The 27,705-nt window shown below is 39.9% G+C and overlaps 6 protein-coding genes across 23 annotated transcripts in view; all 6 read right to left on the bottom strand.

Moving 5' to 3' along the window:
• LOC307031494 (protocadherin alpha-C2-like) overlaps positions 1-27,705 on the bottom strand; it is a gene marked incomplete at its 5' end in the record, with an annotated part of 199,614 nt that overhangs the window by 42,285 nt on the left and 129,624 nt on the right. The window contains one exon of one of the 18 annotated variants that reach the window (XM_079668649.1): positions 24,745-27,257. The exons of the other annotated variants lie outside the window; for them this stretch is intronic. Within the exon in view, the coding sequence (XP_079524775.1) occupies positions 24,745-27,114 (2,370 nt within the window). Of the gene's footprint in view, positions 1-24,744; positions 27,258-27,705 lie in introns of those variants that run through there. 18 annotated transcript variants of the gene reach the window in all.
• On the bottom strand, positions 287-12,769 carry LOC307031501 (protocadherin alpha-3-like). Its single transcript, XM_079668689.1, has 2 exons — positions 12,042-12,769; positions 287-2,205 (listed from the first exon to the last, which is right to left on the bottom strand). Exons 1-2 carry the CDS (start codon positions 12,570-12,572, stop codon positions 307-309), a joined length of 2,430 nt encoding a protein of 809 aa, XP_079524815.1. The 5' UTR covers positions 12,573-12,769; the 3' UTR covers positions 287-306.
• LOC307034550 (protocadherin alpha-13-like) lies at positions 3,665-6,203 on the bottom strand (the record flags this gene model as incomplete). The annotated part of the gene is made up of 1 exon (XM_079673376.1): positions 3,665-6,203. The coding sequence occupies exon 1, from the start codon at positions 6,155-6,157 to the stop codon at positions 3,665-3,667; it is 2,493 nt and encodes an 830-aa protein (XP_079529502.1). The 5' UTR covers positions 6,158-6,203.
• Positions 6,346-8,812, bottom strand: LOC307031529 (protocadherin alpha-2-like). Its single transcript, XM_079668721.1, has one exon. The coding sequence runs from the start codon at positions 8,693-8,695 to the stop codon at positions 6,587-6,589; it is 2,109 nt and encodes a 702-aa protein (XP_079524847.1). The 5' UTR covers positions 8,696-8,812; the 3' UTR covers positions 6,346-6,586.
• On the bottom strand, positions 16,077-18,641 carry LOC307034549 (protocadherin alpha-2-like; the record flags this gene model as incomplete). The annotated part of the gene is made up of 1 exon (XM_079673375.1): positions 16,077-18,641. Exon 1 carries the CDS (start codon positions 18,510-18,512, stop codon positions 16,077-16,079), a length of 2,436 nt encoding a protein of 811 aa, XP_079529501.1. The 5' UTR covers positions 18,513-18,641.
• On the bottom strand, positions 21,144-24,164 carry LOC307034547 (protocadherin alpha-5-like; the record flags this gene model as incomplete). Its single annotated transcript, XM_079673372.1, has 1 exon — positions 21,144-24,164. Exon 1 carries the CDS (start codon positions 23,556-23,558, stop codon positions 21,144-21,146), a length of 2,415 nt encoding a protein of 804 aa, XP_079529498.1. The 5' UTR covers positions 23,559-24,164.

The raw sequence follows: 27,705 nt of genomic DNA, 5'->3' as shown, positions 1-27,705 counted from the left end.
GAAGTTGGAGCCAAGAAAATATTTAAGAAAAGGTAATTTTAAGCGTTATTAAAGTCATATGTTGCGTCTCCAAATAGAAAGCAACAATTATAACCACATAGCATTCAAGCAAGAGTGGTGATATCACTATGAGACACGTTTAGGCACCAGGCTAACTGAAATAAAAACCATGCTGCAACTGCGAAAATTGTTGCAGGACAAAAATAAGTACTAAGTACTGGTCACAATAAGATGGCTCATCTTACATTGGCATATAAGTATACGATCACACCTCACAAATGTCAGAGAGAACACAATAAAGTCCCATTATGTGAAAAAATGAAAACATTTGATCTGCCACCCCTTTTTACGTGTCATGATCCTTACCTTGTCTGTGTTGGGTAAAGTCTGAGTTCTGGTAAAAGTGTCTCCTCCGTTAATACTGATCAGTTCACCATCTACAGGCGGAAACGGGCCGGGGAAAACCACTACGTCACTCTTCATTGTGTCTGAGCTGAAACACACGTCGTACTGCTGAGTAGATTTAGAGTAAGACCAGCTCCCGTCAGGGTGGGTGGTGATCATTGGGGCGCTGTACCGGCTGAAACTGCCGTCTGTCCTGTGGCATTTGACAGCTATTAAACTGATGAGGCTCAGCAGAAAGATCACTGACACCGACACAATGGCGATCAGCAGATACAGGTTCAAATCAGAGAAGCTCTCCTCCTTTATGGGCACATGTCTGAACTGAGTCTGGATGTCAGCTGTGCTCTCAACCACCACCACATCAATAGAGACAGTAGCTGACAGGGAGGGTTCTCCGTTATCAGAAACCAACACCACCAAGGGGTGAGTTTTCAGGTCATTGTCACTCATTCTCCTCTTAGTCCTGATTTCTCCGCTACTGGTTCCGATCCGGAAGAGGTTGTTTCCTTTGGGCTCAGAGAGGTGATACGAAAGCAGCGCATTGTATCCAGAGTCTGCGTCTACAGCCCTGATCTTTGCCACAAAGTATCCCGCCTCAGCAGAATAGGGGATGCTCTCACTGTTAACGGAGCCGTGCTCAGAATAGGGCGCGAGGACTGTTGGATTATTGTCATTTTCATCCAGAATTAAAACGTTCACAGTCACGTTGCTGCTGAGAGGAGGAACACCAGAGTCTGTGGCCTGGACTTTAAACTGAAACGTGTTTAACTCCTCATAGTTAAAAGACTGCAGGCTGACTATATCTCCAGAGTCTGAGTTGATGTTTACTACAGAAGCTAGTAAAATAGTTGTTGTAGTGCCATCTAATAATGAATATGTTACTTTCGCATTTTCTCCTAAATCAGGATCAACTGCTGTTATAGTAAAGATAGTAGCTCCCACTGGACTATTCTCAGTCACATACACATTAATCACAGGCTCTGAGAATAATGGGGCATTGTCATTCACATCAGAAATGTGAACAGGAATAACACTGGTGCTGAAGAGAGGTGGATTGCCTTCATCAGTGGCTATGATCGTGACATTATATTGAGAAACAATCTCTCTATCAAGAAGTCCATCGACTGTCAATGAATAATAATTGTTATAGTTAAGCTTGAGTTTAAAAGGCACTGACCCAATGATTTTAGTATTGGTGAGACCGTTATTACCTCCATCTTTATCAGTGACTGTCACTAAAGCCACCACTGTACCCACCTCAGCATCCTCTTTAACTGGGCTCATAAGAGCGGTTATAATAATGTCAGGTACATTGTCATTAACATCAGTAACTTCCACTAACACTTTACCATGCACGCTTCTAGAAGGCGTACCTTTATCTCTCGCCTGTACGCGAATATCATATGCTGTATTCTCTTCATAATCAACTTTTCCCTTAACTGTTATTTCTCCTGTGTCTGGGTTTATTGAGAATAAAACTTCAGGATTGAAATTCCCCCTCTCAATAAATGAATACATTATCTCACCATTTATTCCCTCATCTAAATCTGTTGCAGTTACAGTCAGTATGGATGTCTGAAATGGAGCATTTTCAGTCACCCGAGTCTTATAGAGAGGTTTACTAAATATCGGAGCATTGTCGTTAATGTCCATTACATGCATCACTATTTTTAAGGTCCCTGAGCGTGCAGGTTTTCCTCCGTCCAGAGCAGTTAAAGTAAGGTATATAACTGCCTGTTTCTCTCTGTCTAAAGATTTCTGTAGCACAAGTTCGGCTGACTCACTGTGCTGTCCGCCGCTCTGTACGTCCAGTGAGAAATACTCATTAGGACTCAGCGTGTAGCTCTTTACCGAGTTACTACCGGTGTCTGCGTCATTTGCCACTGGGAGTAAATATCTCTCCCCGGTTGAAGAAGATTCCGAAATATTGAAAATATTTTCTTTTTCTCGAAAAGATGGTGCATTATCATTAGTATCAATGATGTGTACCTCGATGCGATGCAAATGCATTGGGGTGCTCAGAATGGCTTCTATATTCAGGGAACATTTTGCCGTATTTGGACAGAGCTCTTCACGATCAATCCTATAGCAGACATAAAGAGCACCAGTTTTTAAATCCACGTCGAAATATTTCTTGATATTCCCAGACACAACTCGTAAATCCCGTTTTTCCAAATCGTGAACATTAATCTGTAATTCCTTGGCGAGATTTCCCACTACTGTTCCTTTGTCGACCTCCTCCGAAACGGAGAAAGACAGCTGCGCTGCAGACCGTTCGCACGAACAAAGCAAAGCTATTATTTGTATCCAAATAGTCACTGTTAGTCCTTCCCGTCCCATTGCTGCCACAGAATAAAATAAAGAATACATTCCGAACACCTCCACGCGCTTTAGGAGAATAACATACGAAGCCCCCCGTTGTCCTGTAACCATGAGCGTATTTTCTGACTAAGCACTGGTGGACTACTGAAGCTTCATAAGAAGAGGAGGAGTCTGTGAACAAATAGCCACACAAATACTGCGGTCTCGAGCGACACCAACTGACATTTTGGTGCTAAAATATTCAGACACGAAAATTCTATAATACATAATAATAATAATAATAATAATAATAATAATAATGCATTTTATTTATATAGCACACTATAAAAACAACGTCATCTCAAAGTATAAAAGAATACAATAAAATAAAAAGTTATCTAAGGAACATATTGATTAAAATATGGTAATAAAAACAAGTTAAGAGCATAAAAGGTTAGAAGAACAAAATAAAATAAAGCCTAAATGTTGCCCTGAAAAAAATATTTTCATTAGAACACGATATATAAAATCTATTTTACAAAGAAACCAGGGCCTGGCATATTAAACAAGTAACCGCAAACACACCATGCAGGGTTCAGCACCAGACAGCGTCACGACTCGTCACCAGAATGACAGAACAAGTTCAACCAACTAAGACTTCACCTCTCTGCCTAAAATGCTATTATTCAGCAACTGTAAACAGAATTCAACATAATCTCGCTGGTGAAATTGATGATTTAACTGTATATCCCCCAAAATAACTATTTTGTTTCACATCATTTTTCACAGAAAGTCAGCAAATGTTGCATTAATAAAACATCTGGTAATCTCATAACACGTCTTTCGGAAATGTAATGAATAAATCAACATTACTAAATCTACTCTTGGGTTCAAACAACTCACCTTTTTATTTATCGAAATATTGTAAATATTATGATGTATAAACAGGTATAACATTTCAGTGTTTTGCATGATACCATTGTGAAGTTCCTCTAGCATTCAGCACAATATTGCCTACCTTGTCTGTGTTGGGTAAAGTCTGAGTTCTGGTAAAAGTGTCTCCTCCATTAATACTGATCAGTTCACCATCTACAGGCGGAAACGGTCCGGGGAAAACCACTACGTCACTCTTCATTGTGTCTGAGCTGAAACACACGTCGTACTGCTGAGTAGATTTAGAGTAAGACCAGCTCCCGTCAGGGTGGGTGGTGATCATTGGGGCGCTGTACCTGCTGAAACTGCCGTCTGTTCTGTGGCATTTGACAGCTATTAAACTGATGAGGCTCAGCAGAAAGATCACCGACACCGACACAATGGCGATCAGCAGATACAGGTTAAAATCTGAGAAGCTCTCCTCCTTTATGGGCACATGTCTGAACTGAGTCTGGATGTCTGTGCTTTCAACCACCAGCACATCAATAGACACAGTAGCTGACAGGGAGGGTTCTCCGTTATCAGAAACCAACACCACCAAGGGGTGAGTTTTCAGGTCATTGTCACTCATTCTCCTCTTAGTCCTGATTTCTCCGCGGCTGGTTCCGATCCGGAAGAGGTTGTTTCCTTTGGGCTCAGAGAGGTGATACGAAAGCAACGCATTGTATCCAGAGTCTGCGTCTACAGCCCTGATCTTTGCCACAAAGTATCCCGCCTCAGCAGAATAGGGGATGCTCTCACTGTTAACGGAGCCATGCTCAGAATATGGCGCGAGAATTGTTGGATTATTGTCATTTTCATCCAGAATTAAAACGTTCACAGTCACGTTGCTGCTGAGAGGAGGAACACCAGAGTCTGTGGCCTGGACTTTAAACTGAAACGTTTTTAACTCCTCATAGTTAAAAGACTGCAGGCTGACTATATCTCCAGTCTCCGAGTTGATATTTACAGCTGAAGTTATCGGAATACTTTTTGAATCACCATCTAAAGAGTATGTTACTCTCGCGTTCTCGTTTATGTCAGGATCGACTGCAGTTATCTTATAGATACAAACTCCAACAGGACTATTCTCTTTTATATAAATATTAATTACGGGTTCAATGAAACCAGGTGCATTATCATTTACATCAGAAACCTGAACAGTAATAACGCTGATGCTGGATAGAGGAGGGGTCCCTTCATCAGCAGCTTTGATCGTTACATTGTAAAAAGAGCACCCTTCTCTATCAAGAGCTCCATCGACAACTAAAGAATAATAATTTTTATAATTGGAAGTCAGTTTGAAAGGTGCAGAACCCATAAGTCTACAGTGTGTCTGGCCGTTTTTTCCTCCATCTTGATCGGTTACCGTCACTAAAGCGACAACGCTTCCTATTGCAGCATCTTCTCTAACGGGATTCATGAGTGACGTCACCACAATTTCCGGGGCATTGTCATTTACATCGACTACCTCTACCAGCAGCTTTCCACTTGCACTACGAGGCAAAAAACCCTGATCTTTCGCTTGAACATGTATTTCATATGCTGACTGTGCCTCGAAATCCAAAATATCTTTGACTGTGATCTCTCCAGACTGTGCGTTAATGTTGAACATATCGGCAGGATTAAAGTTTCCACGCTTGACAAAATAATAACCAAGCCTCCCGTTGTCCCCTTCGTCTAAATCTGTGGCACTCAGTTGAATAACTAGTGACCCAGCTTGAGCATTTTCCTTAACCCGTGCCTTGTAAAGTGTTTTACTGAATGACGGCGTGTTATCATTTACGTCGAGAACATTTACATGTATGTATAGGATTCCGGTTTTTGGAGGCTTTCCTCCATCTATAGCAGTCAGCGTTAATTTAATAACAGCTTGTTTTTCACGATCTAAAGCTTTCAGTAGCACTAATTCAGCAGATGCACTATGTTCTCCACCGCTCTGCACATCTAAGGAGAAGTATTCATTTTGATTGAGCCTGTAAGACTTCACTGAATTACCTCCGGTATCTGCATCAAGAGCCAGGGGAAGCAAGAAGCGTTCACCCGTAGGTGATGATTCAGATATGTTAAGCGAATATGACTTCTCGACAAATGTCGGTGTGTTGTCATTTAAATCAACAATAACCACCTCAATGCGACGAAGCACCATAGGATTACTTAGAATAGCCTCTAAATTGAGCGTGCACTTCATCGTGTTTGGACAAAGCTCCTCGCGGTCTATTCGCTCATTAACAATAAGATCCCCCGTTTTAAAATTGGCCTCGAAATATTTCTTACTGTACCCAGACACGATATTTAGATTCCTTGTTTGCAGCTCTCGGAAGTTGACGTTTAAATCCTTTGCGAGATTCCCCACTACAGTCCCTTTGTCCACCTCCTCGGAAACAGTGTAGGATGTCTGAGCAGCAGACCAGTCCGACAAAAACAAGACTAACAGCCAACAGAGTAATCCGTTATTCCTTCCGATGCCCATCGTTGCTTTCAAAGATAGTTCCGTGATAAAAATAATATGTATCCATAAAAAGCTTCGTGATTGCATTGTATTCCCATCTACTCCAGTCCTCTGCTTTTCATCGCCACTCGTGTTTTTCTCACAAAGCACTCGCTGTCTGCTGACGCTTCACACGGGAAGGAGGAGACTGAAAACACCGAGCTCAGAAAAAACTGTGGTCATCGGCGACCCCACGTGTTACAATTCAGAATATAATTTTAAGAATGAAGTAGCACCCCGTATGTCTAATATTACAACACGTGAAATATATTATACCTTTAGTTTTAATAAAAGGTCTGCTTTGTACCACTTGAGTAAAGAGAAAAATATAAAATTAAAGTTGACAAATTACTGCCAGTGACAACATTCTCTACAAATCTACATGAATGACATTTCCTCTGTTTAACAACTAATTACAGGCCTGCTATCACTTAAAATGTAAATTAGATACTGTTTTGTTGAATCTCTGAATTTCTGTTATGTTTGCAAGTCAAGGAAAAATGATTGAGACTGCAAACAACTCACCTTGTCATTGTTGGGTAAAGTCTGAGTTCTGGTAAAAGTGTCTCCTCCGTTAATACTGATCAGTTCACCATCTACAGGCGGAAACGGGCCGGGGAAAACCACTACGTCACTCTTCATTGTGTCTGAGCTGAAACACACGTCATACTGCTGAGTAGATTTAGAGTAAGACCAGCTCCCGTCAGGGTGGGTGGTGATCATTGGGGCGCTGTACCTGCTGAAACTGCCGTCTGTCCTGTGGCATTTTACAGCTATTAAACTGATGAGGCTCAGCAGAAAGATCACCGACACCGACACAATGGCGATCAGCAGATACAGGTTCAAATCAGAGAAGCTCTCCTCCTGTATGGGCACATGTCTGAACTGGGTCTGGATGTCAGCTGTGCTTTCAACCACCACCACATCAATAGACACAGTAGCTGACAGGGAGGGTTCTCCGTTATCAGAAACCAACACCACCAAGGGGTGAGTTTTCAGGTCATTGTCACTCATTCTCCTCTTAGTCCTGATTTCTCCGCTACTGGTTCCGATCCGGAAGAGGTTGTTTCCTTTGGGCTCAGAGAGGTGATAAGAAAGCAGCGCATTATATCCAGAGTCTGCGTCCACAGCCCTGATCTTTGCCACAAAGTATCCCGCCTCAGCAGAATAGGGAATGCTCTCACTGTTAACGGAGCCGTGCTCAGAATAGGGCGCGAGGACTGTTGGATTATTGTCATTTTCATCCAGAATTAAAACGTTCACAGTCACGTTGCTGCTGAGAGGAGGAACACCAGAGTCTGTGGCCTGGACTTTAAACTGAAACGTGTTTAACTCCTCATAGTTAAAAGACTGCAGGCTGACTATATCTCCAGTCTCTGAGTTGATGTTTAAAACGGATGAAATAGGAATATCTTTTGGGGAACTATCTAACAATTTATAAGTCAGCTTTGAATTTCTGTCTAAATCAGGATCAAAGGCCCGTATTGTATGAATAAAAGAGCCTACTGCACTGTTTTCTTTCACATAAACATTAATCACAGGCTCCATAAATCGAGGTGCATTATCATTGACATCAGAAACATTAACAGTAATGACTCTGATACTGGACAGAGGTGGATTTCCCTCATCTGTTGCTGTAATTGTGACATTGTAAAGAGAAATGTTTTCTCTGTCCAGTGGTCCATCTACTACTAATGAATAGTCATTTTTGTAGTTGGACTTCAGCTTAAAAGGAAAAGATCCCACTACCTTACAGTTAGTCACACCATTGTTTCCTCCATCTGTATCACTAACTGTAACCAAAGCAACTATTGTGCCCATTTCCGCATCTTCTTTTACTGGGGTCATGAGTGATGTCACAGATATTTCCGGGGCATTGTCATTCACATCAATTATTTCTATCAGCAATTTAGCATGAGCACTACGAGGTAAGAAGCCTTGATCCTTTGCTTGAACTCTAATTTCATAAGCAGGAGTCTCTTCATAATCTAATGTAACCTTCACAGTGATTTCTCCTGTTTCAGAATTTAAATCAAAAATATTTGATGGATCATTATTTCCTCGTTTGATGAACGAATATAGGATCTTACTGTTCATGCCCTCGTCTAAATCCGTTGCATTTAACTTAATTACCACTGTTCCATGTTCAGCATTTTCATGCACACGTACTTTATAAAGTGATTTACTAAAAACTGGACTATTATCATTGACATCTAATACATTAACGTGTATGTTTAAGGACCCCGATCTTGCAGGTTTACCTCCATCCACAGCCGTCAAGGTAAGTCTGATTACCGACTGTTTCTCTCTGTCTAAAGCTTTCTGCAGCACTAACTCAGCAGACACACCGTGTTCTCCACCGTGTTCTCCGCCGCTCTGCACATCGAGAGAGAAATATGCATTTTGGCTCAGTTTGTAGCTCTTTACTGAGCTGCTGCCTATGTCTGCGTCCTCTGCTATTGGGAGAAGATATCGCTCTCCGGTTAAAGATGATTCGGAAATATTAAAATAATACGTTCCTTCAGTAAAAACAGGCGAATTATCGTTTGCATCTAAGATATTAACCTCTATGCGGTGTGCAGTCATTGGATCGTTTAGAACTGCTTGTATTTTGATGGAGCATTTTACCACATTTGGACAAAGCTCCTCTCTGTCTATCCTCTCGTCAACAACGAGGTTGCCAGTCCGCAAATTCACTTCAAAATATTTCTTACTGTAACTCGAAACAATTCGTAGATCCCTGGTTTTTAGGTCCTGTACATTGAGGTTTAAATCCTTTGCGACATTTCCCAACACGGTGCCTTTGTTCACCTCCTCGGAAATGGAGTAGGATAATTGCGAAGCCGACCGGCCACAAAGACAAAGAAAAGCAACAATATGTATCCAGAAGTATTCCTGTTGTAGTTGAAAATACATCGTTGACTCATTAGACGAACTGAACCCGGTCGATCATTAAGGACAGATATTTGCGTCCAAATAAATATTGTTGAGAGGACGATCCTGCCCTTCTCGTCACAGCGCGTTCCGCGGGTGTACTAAAGGCTGATGACGATTTGATTTTTCCCATGCAGGAAGGAGGAGTTTGGGAAACATAAACATATGCGTGTCCATTGGTCTCATGCGACATCACGTGGTGATTTTTATGTTTGCAATAAGAAGAAATGCAGTTTGGCATACAGCTATGTAATCAAATATATTATTAATGATATAAATTATCATTATTACAATGGAAACACTTGTTTTTATATTAAGAAGATGGCAGCACTGAATATAATCAGAAGCGTACTATTTGAGGACTTACATCAAAAATATTACAATATGTCCAGTGGGAAATTGACTTCGAATTTTTTGTTTGCCATACTTTAAATGTCCTATATTTAAAGTGAATGGAAAATTAAAGAATGGAGTTTGATTAAGCAGAATTATACAGAGACCACATTTTGTCAACATCAAGACAAGCACCCACAGTGCCTTTTCATTACTTTCAATCACCTCAGAGAAGAGGGAAACTACCGAAAAGACAGCACCATGTCAAATACGTTTTCTATTCTGATAAAAAAAAACTGCTTGGATATTTTCACCATCACATCCTTTCCACAGGCATCAAAGCGGCAGGTTTTGCACATTGCTTTCACATAGACGTGGTTCATCACCAGATAGCTCCATCAAATACTATAAGTCATATTTTCACACTTTCAAACACAAGCTTTACTTAAGACATGATGATGATTGGTATTCAGGCAGGGACCACTTAAGGTATATAAAAAGAGTTGCACACATTGTAAAAGGGCTAGAAGTTGTGTTACAGCATGTCAGTAAGTAACTGGTCTTCAACACATTTTAGCCATAAAGTGGATCGTAAAGTCAAACATTTCTTTAAATGTTGTATTTTATCAAGCGTGAATAACTTGGAATCAATCATAGTTTTATTTTGTTGTCTTAGTCATGATGCTTTACAGCGTTCTACATATGTATGCTTTTATTTATCTAAATATTATAAATATTAATTTATGACACATAGCAGGTATAAAATGTCAGTATTTTTTATGATAGCATTTCAAGTTCCATGAGCATTCAGCACAAGATTGCCTACCTTGTCTGTGTTGGGTAAAGTCTGAGTTCTGGTAAAAGTGTCTCCTCCGTTAATACTGATCAGTTCACCATCTACAGGCGGAAACGGGCCGGGGAAAACCACTACGTCACTCTTCATTGTGTCTGAGCTGAAACACACGTCGTACTGCTGAGTAGATTTAGAGTAAGACCAGCTCCCGTCAGGGTGGGTGGTGATCATTGGGGCGCTGTACCTGCTGAAACTGCCGTCCGTGCTGTGGCATTTGACAGCTATTAAACTGATGAGGCTCAGCAGAAAGATCACTGACACCGACACAATGGCGATCAGAAGATAGAGGTTCAAATCAGAGAAGCTCTCCTCCTTTATGGGCACATGTCTGAACTGGGTCTGGATGTCAGCTGTGCTTTCAACCACCACCACATCAATAGAGACAGTAGCTGACAGGGAGGGTTCTCCGTTATCAGAAACCAACACCACCAAGGGGTGAGTTTTCAGGTCATTGTCACTCATTCTCCTCTTAGTCCTGATTTCTCCGCTACTGGTTCCAATCCGGAAGAGGTTGTTTCCTTTGGGCTCAGAGAGGTGATACGAAAGCAGCGCATTGTATCCAGAGTCTGCGTCTACAGCCCTGATCTTTGCCACAAAGTATCCCGCCTCAGCAGAATAGGGGATGCTCTCACTGTTAACGGAGCCGTGCTCAGAATAGGGCGCGAGGACTGTTGGATTATTGTCATTTTCATCCAGAATTAAAACGTTCACAGTTACGTTGCTGCTGAGAGGAGGAACACCAGCGTCTGTGGCCTGGACTTTAAACTGAAACGTGTTTAACTCCTCATAGTTAAAAGACTGCAGGCTGACTATATCTCCAGTCTCTGAGTTGATGTTTAAAACGGATGAAATAGGAATATTTTTTGGGGAACTATCTAACAACTTATAAATCAGCTTTGAATTTCTGTCTAAATCAGGATCAAAGGCCCGTATTGTATGAATAACAGAGCCTACTGCACTGTTTTCTTTCACATAAACATTAATCACAGGCTCCATAAATCGAGGTGCATTATCATTGACATCAGACACATGAACAGTAATGCCTCTGATACTGGACAGAGGTGGATTTCCCTCATCTGTTGCTGTAATTGTGACATTGTAAAGAGAAATGTTTTCTCTGTCCAGTGGTCCATCTACTACTAATGAATAGTCATTTTTGTAGTTGGACTTCAGCTTAAAAGGAACAGATCCCACTACCTTACAGTTAGTCACACCATTGTTTCCTCCATCTTTATCACTTACTGTAACCAAAGCAACTATTGTGCCTATTTCTGCATCTTCTTTAACTGGGGTCATGAGTGAGGTCACAGATATTTCCGGGGCATTGTCATTCACATCAATTATTTCTATCAGTAATTTAGCATGAGCACTACGAGGAGAAGTGCCTTGATCCTTTGCTTGAACTCTAACTTCATAAGCAGGAGTCTCTTCATAATCTAATCTACCCTTCACAGTGATTTCTCCTGTTTCAGAATTTAAATCAAATATATTTGATGGATCTGTATTTAATCTTTTGATGAACGAATACAGGATCTTACTGTTCATGCCCTCGTCTAAATCCGTTGCATTTAATTTCATGACCACTGTACCCTGTGCAGTATTTTCACGAATGCGTACTTTATAAAGCGATTTACTAAAAATCGGTGTGTTATCATTCGCATCGATTACGTTGACATTTATGTGCAGTGTACCGGATCTTGTGGGTTTTCCTCCATCTTCTGCGTTCAGAATAAATGTAATTATAGGCTTTTTCTCTCTGTCTAAAGCTTTCTGCAGGACCAACTCAGCAGACACACCGTGTTCTCCACTGCTCTGCACATCAAGAGAGAAAAATTCATTTTGGCTCAGCTTGTAGCTCTTCACTGTGTTGCTGCCTATGTCTGCGTCCTCTGCAATAGGTAGAAGATATCGCTCTCCCGTTGACGTTGATTCGGAGATGTTTAACGAATACGTGTGTTCAATGAATTCCGGCGAGTTATCGTTTATGTCTAAAACATTGATCTCAATACGATGAACATTCATGGGATTGCTTAAAACAGCCTGTATTCTCAGGGAGCATTGTTCCGTGTTCGGACAAAGCTCCTCTCGGTTTATCCTCTCGTCAACAAAGAGGTTCCCGGTACGTAAATTCACGTCAACATATTTCTTGCTGTAACTCGAAACAATACGTAGATCCCTGGTTTCTAGGTCCTGTACATTGAGGTTTAAATCCTTTGCGATATTTCCCAACACGGTGCCTTTGTTCACCTCCTCGGAAATGGAGTAAGATAATTGCGAAGCAGACCGGCCACAAAGACACAGCAGAGCAACAATATATATCCAGAAGTAGTCCTCGTTTCCCATCGTTGTACAATAAGCTCGGAATCCCGCAGATCATGTGTTAACAGTTTATATAGCACTCATGAACACGATTTGTCAGCAGCCGTTCTGTCCTCCGTACAATAGTGTCTCTCTAAAACTGATAACCGATGACGTTTTTGGCTTCCCGTGCAGGGAGGAGTTTTACAATTATTCTCACAATCATATGTGTGGTCTGAGCGACATCTTGTGGTGAAAACGGATAGTTCAAAAAACATATTCCAGTTTTTTTCAATTGCTAAAACACATTTTTGACAACACTTAACACAATTCTCAAAACCACACAATGTGCAAAACACCTAATTTGTCTTGCAAAATTAAGCAATGCACCCAAAACTACATAAACACTTACCAAAACCTAACTTTTGCACCAAATGGCCCTCACTTCATTTATAGTACAAGACACTTTGTCCAACCAACTACACACTGTGGTGCTTTATCTAAAGCACACTTACTTTTATGGACTTTTTTCTGTATGTAGAAAAATATGCACTACAGAAAAATGTGCAGAAATACCAATATTCTGTAGAAACAAAACATTAAATACAGTAGAAAAGATAGCTTTAACCGCTATGCTGCAAATGAACTCTTCAATTGACTTCAATTCAATTCAAAACCTTTATTTATCCAGGTGAAATCCCATTGAGATCAATGATCTCTTTTTCAAGGGAGACCTGCAGCAGTAGGTTCCACATGAAGACATAAAAACATAAACAACAGAACAACAAAAGGACATCATACAGCAACATTTACAGGGATTACAATTTACATATCTATCCACATGTACAGGTACCAACAACATCTGATTGTGTAGCATCCACCGAGCTTTAAAAACATGTAGTGGTACCAGATTGGTAACTTTCCATTATTTTTGCAGACTGTTCCAAGTTAGTGGAGCTGCACATCTAAAAGCTTTCTTCCCTAAGAAAGTCCTAGCACTTGGCATATTTAAGAAAACCACAGCATGAGATCTCAGGCAATAACTACTTTCAATTCGCAGAGAGATCAGGAAGCAGATATAAGATGGTAGTTTATCCAACATGGCTTTGACTTCAATTCAACCTCCCTCTCTCTCTCATCCTCTCTCTCTTTCTCTTTCTCTCTCTCTGTCTCTCTCTCTCTCTCTCTCTCTCTTATCCTCCCTCTCTCTCTTATCCTCCCTCTACCTCTTCCTCTGGCTGCTATCCATATATCCATTGTTGTTTTTATAAATGTCTTACATGAAGCCTTCTTTTAGTGCTTACATCCTGATTGATGAGTCAACAATAAAGCAGTTTGGTGTTTACCGTCATTTGGCTTGTGTATTTGTTGATTGGTTCATTTGTAGCATTTTTAATGGCAGTGTTTTGAAAATGGAAAACAAGTGAATATGTCAGTTTTCTGTGTCTTACTTAGAGAACTGTTTGCAGTGTTTTGCAAAAAGTGCCAAGTTGAATTGCAAATTGATTGCAGAGCTGAAGAGAGCGTATGACAAATAAAGAACCTTGAACCTTGAACCTTGAAAATGTGTTTAGAGTTTTGGAGATTTGAGCTCAGGTTTTGCTCTTTGGGTGAGAGTTCAAGTAATTAGGCTTTATGTGAGATTTGTGTGTGTTAGCAACTGAAAAAACTGACACTTTTTTGGCCTGAAGTGTATGATATCAAAATTAATTTGTGATAACCTATATCCATTAAGGTTTTCTAATGTAAATATGAACATTTACAGTTTTTCTCGATTGCTAACACACTAAAATTCTACATAAAGCACAATTATTTGAACTGACACTCAAAGAGCAAAACATCGGCTCAAATCTCCAAAACTCTAAACACATTTTCAGCTTTTCACACAATTTGCAAATCAACATGGCACTTTTTGCCAACCACTGCACACGTTTCTCCACGTAAGACACAGGAATTTGACATAAAGTCACGTGTTAGCTGATTTAAAACACTGATATTCAAAATGCCTCACACATGGACCAATGATCAAGAAACACATTCCACCTGACCAAACACCTGAGAGCATAATTGTTGGCTCATCAATCAGGATGTTAGCACTATAAAAATACCACAGGTGAGTATTTTCTTACAGCAACAATGGAAGCCAACATGGAAGCAAGAGCAAGAGGAAGAGGAAGAGCTGGGGTGAGAGTGAGAGGAGGAAGAATGAGAGGTAGAGGTAGAGCTGGAGGGAGAGGACGTCCAGAGGGTTCAGCCTAATCTAAGCCAATTTACTGTTGCCTCTTTAATCCGGACACTTAGACTTGAAAACAGGTTAGTTAGCAGTTTTCAGTTCTGCATAATTCATGATATATCAGTGCGTATATCTGTTGTGTGAAACGTATTTACTTCATTACTGTAATTGAATTATTGGCATGTTGCATACTATAACTTTACACAAATCCTGCACAATGTACTGTCGTAGACTTACTTTTATGCAACACAGACCAACCACTATATCTTTGTTGTTTATCTGAAGGACTGAGAAACAAAGAGGTTCAGGTGGAAGGCTAGGGATTTTCAATGAGGCACAGGAAGCAGCAGCTACAAACTGGGTTTTGGCAAACAATGCCCTCACACTTAGAGAGATCCGAAGCATAGTAGCTATATGCTGAGATGCATGTTGCACAATGTTAGTTTTGAATAAAATACGATTTTTTTCAACAACTCATTTGTATTTCTTCATTTACTGTATTTCTGTATACTCAAGCAATCTTTCTCTGCAGAAACCTCTATGTACAGAGCATAGCCCATAACGGATGAAAGTGCTTTAGATTATGCTCAGCAGTGTGTAGTTGTGTGGTCAAACTATTTAGTATTATGAATGAAGTGTGTTATAGTTAGTGCTAAAGTTTGCATTTGGTAAGTGTTTATGTAGTTTTGATTGCAGTTCTTCACTTAGCAGGATACATTAGGTGTTTTGCACTTTGGGTATGTGGTTTTGTGAATTGTGTTATTAAAAAAGAAAGTGTGTTTTCAATCGAAAAAAACTGTAAATAGTCAAATTGTAATTCAGAGACCCAGTCAAGATGTGTTTCAATAAAACTGCTATTTTCATTTTAGGGCCTTTCATAAAATAGCTTATAAAATAGTCTGTCAACCAAACGCATGTTATTCTCTTATTGTAGATAAGTTAACACAATAAAGACAAAGAGAGCTCCAAGACTTCGAAGGCAGCATAGACAAAGATCAGCACCACGGAAAGCGCTGTACTTTCAAACTGCAAGGATCCAGTGTGTCCGACTTTTTACTCATCTGTTTTCAGAGACCGCTTTCTCAGGACCCTAAAACATTAAACATATGAATATAAGGGTGCTATGCCTCTGAGGTGATACACACATATCACTATCACATAATTAATTGGCATTTATTTTCATTATAAACTGCATACTAATGAATGGAGGTAATCTGCGCCAACATTCGATGCAATTGATAGTAGGAATATTACTTTTTAGTTAATTTCTGTTTGTGTATGCAATGACACTTCAGTAGCATAGCAACGTCTTTAACTCATGGAGACTGAAAGGACTTCATGTAAAGCTGAAGAACACGTACCTTGTCATTGTTGGGTAAAGTCTGAGTTCTGGTAAAAGTGTCTCCTCCGTTAATACTGATCAGTTCACCATCTACAGGCGGAAACGGTCCGGGGAAAACCACTACGTCACTCTTCATTGTGTCTGAGCTGAAACACACGTCGTACTGCTGAGTAGATTTAGAGTAAGACCAGCTCCCGTCAGGGTGGGTGGTGATCATTGGGGCGCTGTACCTGCTGAAACTGCCATCTGTCCTGTGGCATTTGACAGCTATTAAACTGATGAGGCTCAGCAGAAAGATCACTGACACCGACACAATGGCGATCAGCAGATACAGGTTCAAATCTGAGAAGCTCTCCTCCTTTATGGGCACATGTCTGAACTGGGTCTGGATGTCAGCTGTGCTTTCAACCACCACCACATCAATAGAGACAGTAGCTGACAGGGAGGGCTCTCCGTTATCAGAAACCAACACCACCAAGGGGTGAGTTTTCAGGTCATTGTCACTCATTCTCCTCTTAGTCCTGATTTCTCCGCTGCTGGTTCCGATCCGGAAGAGGTTGTTTCCTTTGGGCTCAGAGAGGTGATACGAAAGCAGCGCATTGTATCCAGAGTCTGCGTCTACAGCCCTGATCTTTGCCACAAAGTATCCCGCCTCAGCAGAATAGGGGATGCTCTCACTGTTAACGGAGCCGTGCTCAGAATAGGGCGCGAGGACTGTTGGATTATTGTCATTTTCATCCAGAATTAAAACGTTCACAGTCACGTTGCTGCTGAGAGGAGGAACACCAGAGTCTGTGGCCTGGACTTTAAACTGAAACGTGTTTAACTCCTCATAGTTAAAAGACTGCAGGCTGACTATATCTCCAGTCTCTGAGTTGATGTTTAAAACGGATGAAATAGGAATATTTTTTGGGGAACTATCTAACAACTTATAAGTCAGCTTTGAATTTCTGTCTAAGTCAGGATCAAAGGCCCGTATTGTATGAATAACAGAGCCTACTGCACTGTTTTCTTTCACATAAACATTAATCACAGGCTCCATAAATCGAGGTGCATTATCATTAACATCAGACACATGAACAGTAATGCCTCTGATACTGGACAGAGGTGGATTTCCCTCATCTGTTGCTGTAATTGTGACATTGTAAAGAGAAATGTTTTCTCTGTCCAGTGGTCCATCTACTACTAATGAATAGTCATTTTTGTAGTTGGACTTCAACTTGAAAGGAACAGATCCCACTACCTTACAGTTAGTCACACCATTGTTTCCTCCATCTTTATCACTTACTGTAACCAAAGCAACTATTGTGCCCATTTCTGCATCTTCTTTAACTGGGGTCATGAGTGACGTCACAGATATTTCCGGTGCATTGTCATTCACATCAATTATTTCTATCAGCAGTTTAGCATGAGCACTACGAGGTGAGAAACCTTGATCCTTTGCTTGAACTCTAATTTCATAAGCAGGAGTCTCTTCATAATCTAATCTACCCTTCACAGTGATTTCTCCTGTTTCAGAATTTAAATCAAAAATATTTGATGGATCAATATTTCCTCGATTGATGAACGAATATAGGATCTTACTGTTCATGCCCTCGTCTAAATCCGTTGCATTTAACTTAATTACCACTGTTCCATGTTCAGCATTTTCCTGCGCACTTACTTTATAAAGTGATTTACTAAAAACTGGAATATTATCATTGGCATCTAATACATTAACGTGTATGTCTAATGACCCCGATCTTGCAGGTTTACCTCCATCCACAGCCGTCAAGATAAGTCTGATTACCGACTGTTTCTCTCTGTCTAAAGCTTTCTGCAGCACTAACTCAGCAGACACACCGTGTTCTCCACCGTGTTCTCCGCCGCTCTGCACATCGAGAGAGAAATATGCATTTTGGCTCAGCTTGTAGCTCTTTACTGAGTTGCTGCCTATGTCTGCGTCTACTGCTATTGGGAGAAGATATCGCTCTCCGGTTAAAGATGATTCGGAAATATTAAAATAATACGTTCCTTCAGTAAAAGCGGGCGAATTATCGTTTGCATCTAAGATATTAACCTCTATGCGGTGTGCAGTCATTGGATCGTTAAGAACTGCTTGTATTTTGATGGAGCATTTTACCACATTTGGACAAAGCTCCTCTCTGTTTATCCTCTCGTCAACAACGAGGTTGCCAGTCCGCAAATTGACTTCAAAATATTTCTTACTGTAACTCGAAACAATACGTAGATCCCTGGTTTCTAGGTCCTGTACATTGACGTTTAAATCCTTTGCGATATTTCCCAACACGGTGCCTTTGTTCACCTCCTCGGAAATGGAGTAAGATAATTGCGAAGCCGACCGGCCACAAAGATACAGCAGAGCAACAATATGTATCCAGAAGTATTCCTGTTGTAGTCGAAAAGACATCGTTGATTCATTAGACGAACTGAACCCAGTCGATCATTAAGGACAGATATTTGCGTCCAAATAAATATTGTTGAGAGGACGATCCTGCCCTTCTCGTCACAGCGCGTTCCACGGGTGTACTCAAGGCTGATGACGGTTTCATTTTTTCCCATGCAGGGAGGAGGAGTTTGGGAAACATATGCTTGTCCATCGGTCTCATGCGACATCACGTGGTGATTTTTATGTTTGCAATAACAAGAAATGCAGTTTGGCATACAGCTATGTAATCAAATATATTATTAATGATATATATTATCATTATTACAATGGAAACACTTGTTTTAATATTAAGAAGGTGACAGCACTGAATATAATCAGAAGTGTACTATTTGAGGTCTTACATCTAAAATATTACAGTATGTCCAGTGGGAAATTGACTTCCAATTTTTAGTTTGCCATACTTTAAATGTCCTATACACTGTAAAAAAGTCCTTCCCCCCAAAAATGAACAGTTTTTTATTGTATTTCATAATTACAGGAAATCATATTAAAATTACAAGAAAAAACGGTTTATTGAAATGTGTGATGTATTTTCATTAAAAAATCTGTAGAAATTGAATACATGATTTATCTGTTTTTTAGCAGTTTTTAAATAAGAATTTAACAAAACTAACCGTAAATAATGGATTTGCTGTTGGCAAAATTAGCTGCGTTTTCTGTAATTTTACTAACAACTTTTGTTATGGCTATATCACTGTCAAATACATAACAAATACTGCTAATACTCATTTAAAAAATGTATAATTGCAAGAAAATATATGAGTAAAGAAATAAATATTTTCTAATTTTGCTTAATTTAACCACTACTTTACATTGATAAACTGAAAAAACACAGGTATTGACTATCCTATTATAGTTAAAAAACTAAATTTTAACACATTTTGACTTGTATTACTTTGAGGATTGAATTGTTAAATATGTGAATTTCTGGTTATAAAAACTGTGTAAAACCATAGAGTTAAATACAACAACAAAAAAGTTGACTGTTATTAACATGTTGGTTGCGAATTCCTGCCAGAGCACAATACAGATATAAAATGATGCTATAACCTACAAGTATATAATATAATAATATTTAAAACACAGAGTAATTGGCGCACAGGATGCAAAAAACATATTGAGTTTCACTGTAAGTGAAAAATGAAAGTATTGAGAAGTTACATAACATTAGCATCTTCCCCTAGGCCTTATCACACTTGCATGTACAATTTAGCCCATAACATTGAACATGATAGCAAGCATTAACAACCAGACTCGAAATATCAACACCTTGTTAGCAGTTAGTCCTACCACTATGCTGAATTGGTATTAGCATTGCAATTACAGTAAAACAATCAACCTATGTTGTCCTTTTAGTATTCTAATAATATCCAACTATTCAAATCCATCATATTGAAAGAATAGGCCTTAACCAAAGCATGTTGACAAGGCTAGTAACTACAGCGAAAGACCTTTACAATCCAAGTCAATTAACTTAAATATGTATTGTGATAATGTCCCACAGCTAGTTGGTTACAACAATCTACAGTGATGTCACAGGGATTTCAGGCAGCAGGTAGTTGAAGGTTAAGTACCTAAATTCACTTGTTAATCAATTTGCTATGGCTACAACTGCCTCGTGGAACAACAACATTTTCTTTTCTGTTTGTTTAATATAAGAATGCATATTTGTCTATCACACTTTGCTTATGTAGTTCTCCCATCTGACTTTATTGTGAGCTTGTGTTTTCAAAAAGTAAATTGAGCATGTCTTATGAGACTGAACAGTCTCATAGGGTATTGGACTCTCTTAAAACCCTGTTAGGTGCAGAATAGGTTTCTCAAAAATAAAGCAATCAGGAATAATATACAGTTTATAAATAAATACAGACACACACATATGCGCGCATATATATATGTTTTAAAGTGAATGGAAAATTAAAGAATGTAGTTTGATTAAGCAGAATTATACAATGACCACATTTTGTCAACATCAAGACAAGCATCAAAGAATAGCGCCTTTTCATTACATTCAATCCCCTCAGAGAAGAGGGAAACTACCTGAACAACCGAAAAGACAGCACCATGTCAAAAACTTTTTAAATACTGATAAAAAAAACTGCTTAGATTTTTTTTCACCATCACATCCTTTCCACAGGCATCAAAGCGGCAGGTTTTGCACATTGCTTTCACATAGACATGGTTCAGCACCAGATAGCTCCATCAAATACTATAAGTCATATTTTCACACTTTCAAACACAAGCTTTACTTAAGACATGATGATGATGATTGGTATTCTGGCAGGGACAACTTAAGGTATATAAAAAGAGTTGCACACATTGTAAAAGGGCTAGAAGTTGTGTTACAGCATGTCAGTAAGCAACTGGTGTTCAACACATTTTAGCCATAAAGTGGGTCGTAAAGTCAAACATTTCTTTAAATGTTGTATTTTATCAAGCGTGAATAACTTGGAATCAGTTTTATTTTGTCTTCGTAGTCATTATGCTTTACAGTGTTCTACATATGTATGCTTTTATTTATCTAAATATTGTAAATATAAATGTATGACGCATAAGCAGGTATAAAATGTCAGTATTTTTTATGATAGCATTTCAAATTCCATGAGCATTCACGACACAATTGCCTACCTTGTCTGTGTTGGGTAAAGTCTGAGTTCTGGTAAAAGTGTCTCCTCCGTTAATACTGATCAGTTCACCATCTACAGGCGGAAACGGGCCGGGGAAAACCACTACGTCACTCTTCATTGTGTCTGAGCTGAAACACACGTCGTACTGCTGAGTAGATTTAGAGTAAGACCAGCTCCCGTCAGGGTGGGTGGTGATCATTGGGGCGCTGTACCTGCTGAAACTGCCGTCTGTCCTGTGGCATTTGACAGCTATTAAACTGATGAGGCTCAGCAGAAAGATCACTGACACCGACACAATGGCGATCAGCAGATACAGGTTCAAATCAGAGAAGCTCTCCTCCTGTATGGGCACATGTCTGAACTGAGTCTGGATGTCAGCTGTGCTTTCAACCACCACCACATCAATAGAGACAGTAGCTGACAGGGAGGGTTCTCCGTTATCAGAAACCAACACCACCAAGGGGTGAGTTTTCAGGTCATTGTCACTCATTCTCCTCTTAGTCCTGATTTCTCCGCTACTGGTTCCGATCCGGAAGAGGTTGTTTCCTTTGGGCTCAGAGAGGTGATACGAAAGCAGCGCATTGTATCCAGAGTCTGCGTCTACAGCCCTGATCTTTGCCACAAAGTATCCCGCCTCAGCAGAATAGGGGATGCTCTCACTGTTAACGGAGCCGTGCTCAGAATAGGGCGCGAGGACTGTTGGATTATTGTCATTTTCATCCAGAATTAAAACGTTCACAGTCACGTTGCTGCTGAGAGGAGGAACACCAGAGTCTGTGGCCTGGACTTTAAACTGAAACGTGTTTAACTCCTCATAGTTAAAAGACTGCAGGCTGACTATATCTCCAGTCTCTGAGTTGATGTTTAAAACGGATGAAATAGGAATATTTTTTGGGGAACTATCTAACAATTTATAAGTCAGCTGTGAATTTCTGTCTAAGTCAGGATCAAAGGCCCTTATTGTATGAATAACAGAGCCTACTGCACTGTTTTCTTTCACATACACATTAATCACAGGCTCCATAAATCGAGGTGCATTATCATTGACATCAGACACATGAACAGTAATGACTCTGATACTGGACAGAGGTGGATTTCCCTCATCTGTTGCTGTAATTGTGACATTGTAAAGAGAAATGTTTTCTCTGTCCAATGGTCCATCTACTACTAATGAATAGTCATTTTTGTAGTTGGACTTCAGCTTAAAAGGAACAGATCCCACTACCTTACAGTTAGTCACACCATTACTTCCTCCATCTGTATCACTTACTGTAACCAAAGCAACTATTGTACCCATTTCTGCATCTTCTTTTACTGGGGTCATGAGTGACGTCACAGATATTTCCGGGGCATTGTCATTCACATCAATTATTTCTATCAACAGTTTAGCATGAGCACTACGAGGAGAAGTGCCTTGATCCTTTGCTTGAACTCTAACTTCATAAGCAGGAGTCTCTTCATAATCTAATCTACCCTTCACAAATATTTCTCCGGTTTCCGAGTTCAAATCAAAAATATGAGACGGGTCAATATTTCCCCGTTTGATGAACGAGTATAGGATCTTACTGTTCATGCCCTCGTCTAAATCCGTTGCATTTAACCTAAAAATAATTGTGGCAGGCTGTGCATTTTCGCTGACACGCACCATATAAAGAGATTTGGTAAATGTCGGTGTGTTGTCATTAACATCTATAACATTAACGGTTAACTGCAATGTTCCCGATCTAGGAGGTGTTCCTCCATCTACAGCGGTGAGGAGAAGATTAATTACCGACTGTTTCTCTCTGTCTAAAGCTTTCTGCAGCACTAACTCGGCAGATACACCGTGTTCTCCGTTGCTTTGCACATCAAGAGAGAAATATGCATTTTGGCCCAGCTTGTAATTCTTCACTGTGTTGCTGGCTATGTCTGCGTCTTCTGCTATTGGGAGAAGATATCGCTCTCCAGGTGACAATGATTCAGAGATATTGAATGTATGCGACTGTTCAATGAAGGAAGGCGGGTTATCATTTATATCAAGAATGTTGACTTCTATACGATAAACATTCGTTGGATCATTTAACGCAGCTTGTATTTTGATGGAGCATTTTACCACATTTGGACAAAGCTCCTCTCTGTCTATCCTCTCGTCAACAACGAGGTTGCCGGTCCGCAAATTGACTTCAAAATATTCCTTACTGTAACTCGAAACAATACGTAGATCCCTGGTTTCTAGGTCCTGTACATTAAGGTTTAAATCCTTTGCGATATTTCCCAACACGGTGCCTTTGTTCACCTCCTCGGAAATGGAGTAGGATAATTGCGAAGCCGACCGGCCACAAAGGCAAAGAAAAGCAACAATATGTATCCAGAAGTATTCCTGTTGTAGTCGAAAATACATCGTTGATTCATTAGACAAGCTGAACCCAGTCGATCATTAAGGACAGATATTTGCGTCCAAATAAATATTGTTGAGAGGACGATCCTGCCCTTCTCGTCACAGCGCGTTCCGCGGGTGTACTAAAGGCTGATGACGGTTTCATTTTTTCCCATGCAGGGAGGAGGAGTTTGGGAAACATAAACATATGCGTGTCCATCGGTCTCATGCGACATCACGTGGTGATTTTTATGTTTGCAATTACAATAAATGCAGTTTGGCATACAGCTATGTAATCAAATATATTATTAATGATATAAATTATCATTATTACATTGGAAACACTTGTTTTAATATTAAGAAGATGACAGCACTGAATATAATCAGAAGTGTACTATTTGAGGTCTTAAATCAAAAATATTACAAAATGTCCAGTGGGAATTTGACTTCGAATTTATAGTTTGCCATACTTTAAATGTCCTATATTTAAAGTGAATGGAAAATTAAAGAACGGAGTTTGATTAAATAGAATTATACAGAGACTACATTTTGTCAACATTAAGACAAGCACCCACAGTGCCTTTTCATTACTTTCAATCACCTCAGAGAAGAGGGAAACTACCTGAACAACCAAAAAGACAGCACCATGTAAAATACTTTTTTAAATTCTAATAAAAAAACCAATGCTTGGATATTTTCACCATCACATCCTTTCCACAGGCATCAAAGCGGCAGGTTTTGCACATTGCTTTCACATAGACGGGGTTCAGCACCAGATAGCTCCATCAAATACTATAAGTCATATTTTCACACTTTCAAACAGAAGCTTTACTTAAGACATGATGATGATTGGTATTCAGGCAGGGACAACTTAAGGTATATAAAAAGAGTTGCACACATTGTAAAATGGCTGGAAGTTGTGAAACAGCATGTCAGTAAGCAACTGGTCTTCAACACATTTTAGCCATAAAGTGGATCGTAAAGTCAAACATTTCTTTAAATGTTGTATTTTATCAAGCGTGAATAACTTGGAATCAATCATAGTTTTATTTTGTTGTCTTAGTCATGCATGCTTTAAAGCGTTCTACATATGTATGCTTTTATTTATCTGAATATTTTAAATATTATGACGCATAAGCAGGTATAAAATGTCAGTATTTTTTATGATAGCATTTCAAGTTCCATGAGCATTCACGACACAATTGCCTACCTTGTCTGTGTTGGGTAAAGTCTGAGTTCTGGTAAAAGTGTCTCCTCCGTTAATACTAATCAGTTCACCATCTACAGGCGGAAACGGTCCGGGGAAAACCACTACGTCACTCTTCATTGTGTCTGAGCTGAAACACACGTCGTACTGCTGAGTAGATTTAGAGTAAGACCAGCTCCCGTCAGGGTGGGTGGTGATCATTGGGGCGCTGTACCTGCTGAAACTGCCGTCTGTCCTGTGGCATTTGACAGCTATTAAACTGATGAGGCTCAGCAGAAAGATCACTGACACCGACACAATGGCGATCAGCAGATAAAGGTTCAAATCTGATAAGCTCTCCTCCTTTATGGGCACATGTCTGAACTGAGTCTGGATGTCAGCTGTGCTCTCAACCACCACCACATCAATAGACACAGTAGCTGACAGGGAGGGTTCTCCGTTATCAGAAACCAACACCACCAAGGGGTGAGTTTTCAGGTCATTGTCACTCATTCTCCTCTTAGTCCTGACTTCTCCGCTACTGGTTCCGATCCGGAAGAGGTTGTTTCCTTTGGGCTCAGAGAGGTGATAAGAAAGCAGCGCATTATATCCAGAGTCTGCGTCTACAGCCCTGATCTTTGCCACAAAGTATCCCGCCTCAGCAGAATAGGGAACGCTCTCACTGTTAACGGAGCCATGCTCAGAATAGGGCGCGAGGACTGTTGGATTATTGTCATTTTCATCCATAATTAAAACGTTCACAGTCACGTTGCTGCTGAGAGGAGGAACACCAGAGTCTGTGGCCTGGACTTTAAACTGAAACGTGTTTAACTCCTCATAGTTAAAAGACTGCAGGCTGACTATATCTCCAGTCTCTGAGTTGATGTTTAAAACGGATGAAATAGGAATATTTTTTGGGGAACTATCTAACAACTTATAAGTCAGCTGTGAATTTCTGTCTAAGTCAGGATCAAAGGCCCTTATTGTATGAATAACAGAGCCTACTGCACTGTTTTCTTTCAAATAAACATTAATCACAGGCTCCATAAATCGAGGTGCATTATCATTGACATCAGACACATGAACAGTAATGACTCTGATACTGGACAGAGGTGGATTTCCCTCATCTGTTGCTGTAATTGTGACATTGTAAAGAGAAATGTTTTCTCTGTCCAGTGGTCCATCTACTACTAATGAATAGTCATTTTTGTAGTTGGACTTCAGCTTAAAAGGAACATATCCCACTACCTTACAGTTAGTCACACCATTACTTCCTCCATCTTTATCACTAACTGTAACCAAAGCAACTATTGTGCCCATTTCTGCATCTTCTTTTACTGGGGTCATGAGTGACGTCACAGATATTTCCGGGGCATTGTCATTCACATCAATTATTTCTATCAGCAGTTTAGCATGAGCACTACGAGGTGAGAAACCTTGATCCTTTGCTTGAACTCTAACTTCATAAGCAGGAGTCTCTTCATAATCTAATGTAACCTTCACAGTGATTTCTCCTGTTTCAGAATTTAAATCAAAAATATTTGATGGATCATTATTTCCTCGTTTGATGAACGAATATAGGATCTTACTGTTCATGCCTTCGTCTAAATCCGTTGCATTTAATTTCATTACCACTGTACCCTGTGCAGTATTTTCACTTACACTTACTTTATAAAGCGATTTACTAAAAATCGGTGTGTTATCATTCGCATCGATTACGTTGACATTTATGTGCAGTGTACCGGATCTTGTAGGTTTTCCTCCATCTACAGCGGTGAGGAGAAGATTAATTATAGGCTTTTTCTCTCTGTCTAAAGCTTTCTGCAGCACTAACTCAGCAGACACACCATCTTCTCCAGCGGTTTGCACATCAAGAGAGAAATATTCATTTTGGCTCAGCTTGTAGCTCTTCACTGTGTTGCTGCCTATGTCTGCGTCCTCTGCAATAGGTAGAAGATATCGCTCTCCCGGTGACGTTGATTCGGAGATGTTCAACGAATACGTTTGTTCAATGAACTCCGGAGAGTTATCGTTTATGTCTAAAACATTGATCTCAATACGATGAACATTCATGGGATTGCTTAAAACAGCCTGTATTCTCAGGGAGCATTGTTCCGTGTTCGGACAAAGCTCCTCTCGGTTTATCCTCTCGTCAACAAATAGGTTCCCGGTACGTAAATTCACGTCAAAATATGTCTTACTGTAACTCGAAACAACACGTAGATCCCTGGTGTCTAGGTCCTGTACATTGAGGTTTAAATCCTTTGCGATATTTCCCAACACGGTGCCTTTGTTCACCTCCTCGGAAATGGAGTAAGATAATTGCGAAGCCGACCGGCCACAAAGACACAGCAGAGCAACAACATGAATCCAGGCGTATTCCTCGTTTCCCATCGTTGTACAATAAGCTCGGAATCCCGCTTATCATGTGTTAACAGTTTATATAGCACCCATGAACACGATTAGTCATTAGCCGTCCTGTCCTCCGTGAAATAGTGTCTCTCTAAACTGATAACTGATGACGTTTTTGGCTTCCCGTGCAGGGAGGAGTTTTACAATTATTCTCACAATCATATGTGTGGGCTGAGCGACATCTTGTGGTGAGAACGGATAGTTCATTAAACATGTTACAGTTTTTTTAAATTGCTAAAACACATTTTTTGACAACAGGGCTCATTTTCTCAAAACACTTAACACAATTCTCAAAATCACACACCCAAAGTGCAAAACACCTCATTTGTCTTGCAAAATTAAGCAATGCACCCAAAACTACATAAACACTTACCAAAACCTAACTTTTGCACCAAATGGCCCTCGCTTCATTGATAGTACAAGACACTTTGTCCAACCAACTACACACTGTGGTGCTTTATCTGAAGCACACTTACTTTTATGGGCTTTTTTCTGTATGTAGAAAATTATGCACAACAGAAAAATATACAGAAATACCAATATTTTGTTGAAACAAAACATTAAATACAGCAA

The sequence above is a fragment of the Notothenia rossii genome, assembly GCF_949606895.1.
Source record: "Notothenia rossii genome assembly, chromosome: 3".
Lineage (NCBI taxonomy): Eukaryota > Metazoa > Chordata > Actinopteri > Perciformes > Nototheniidae > Notothenia > Notothenia rossii.
Note: the sequence above shows the minus strand (reverse complement) of the source record. Positions and strands in the feature narration are given on the sequence as shown.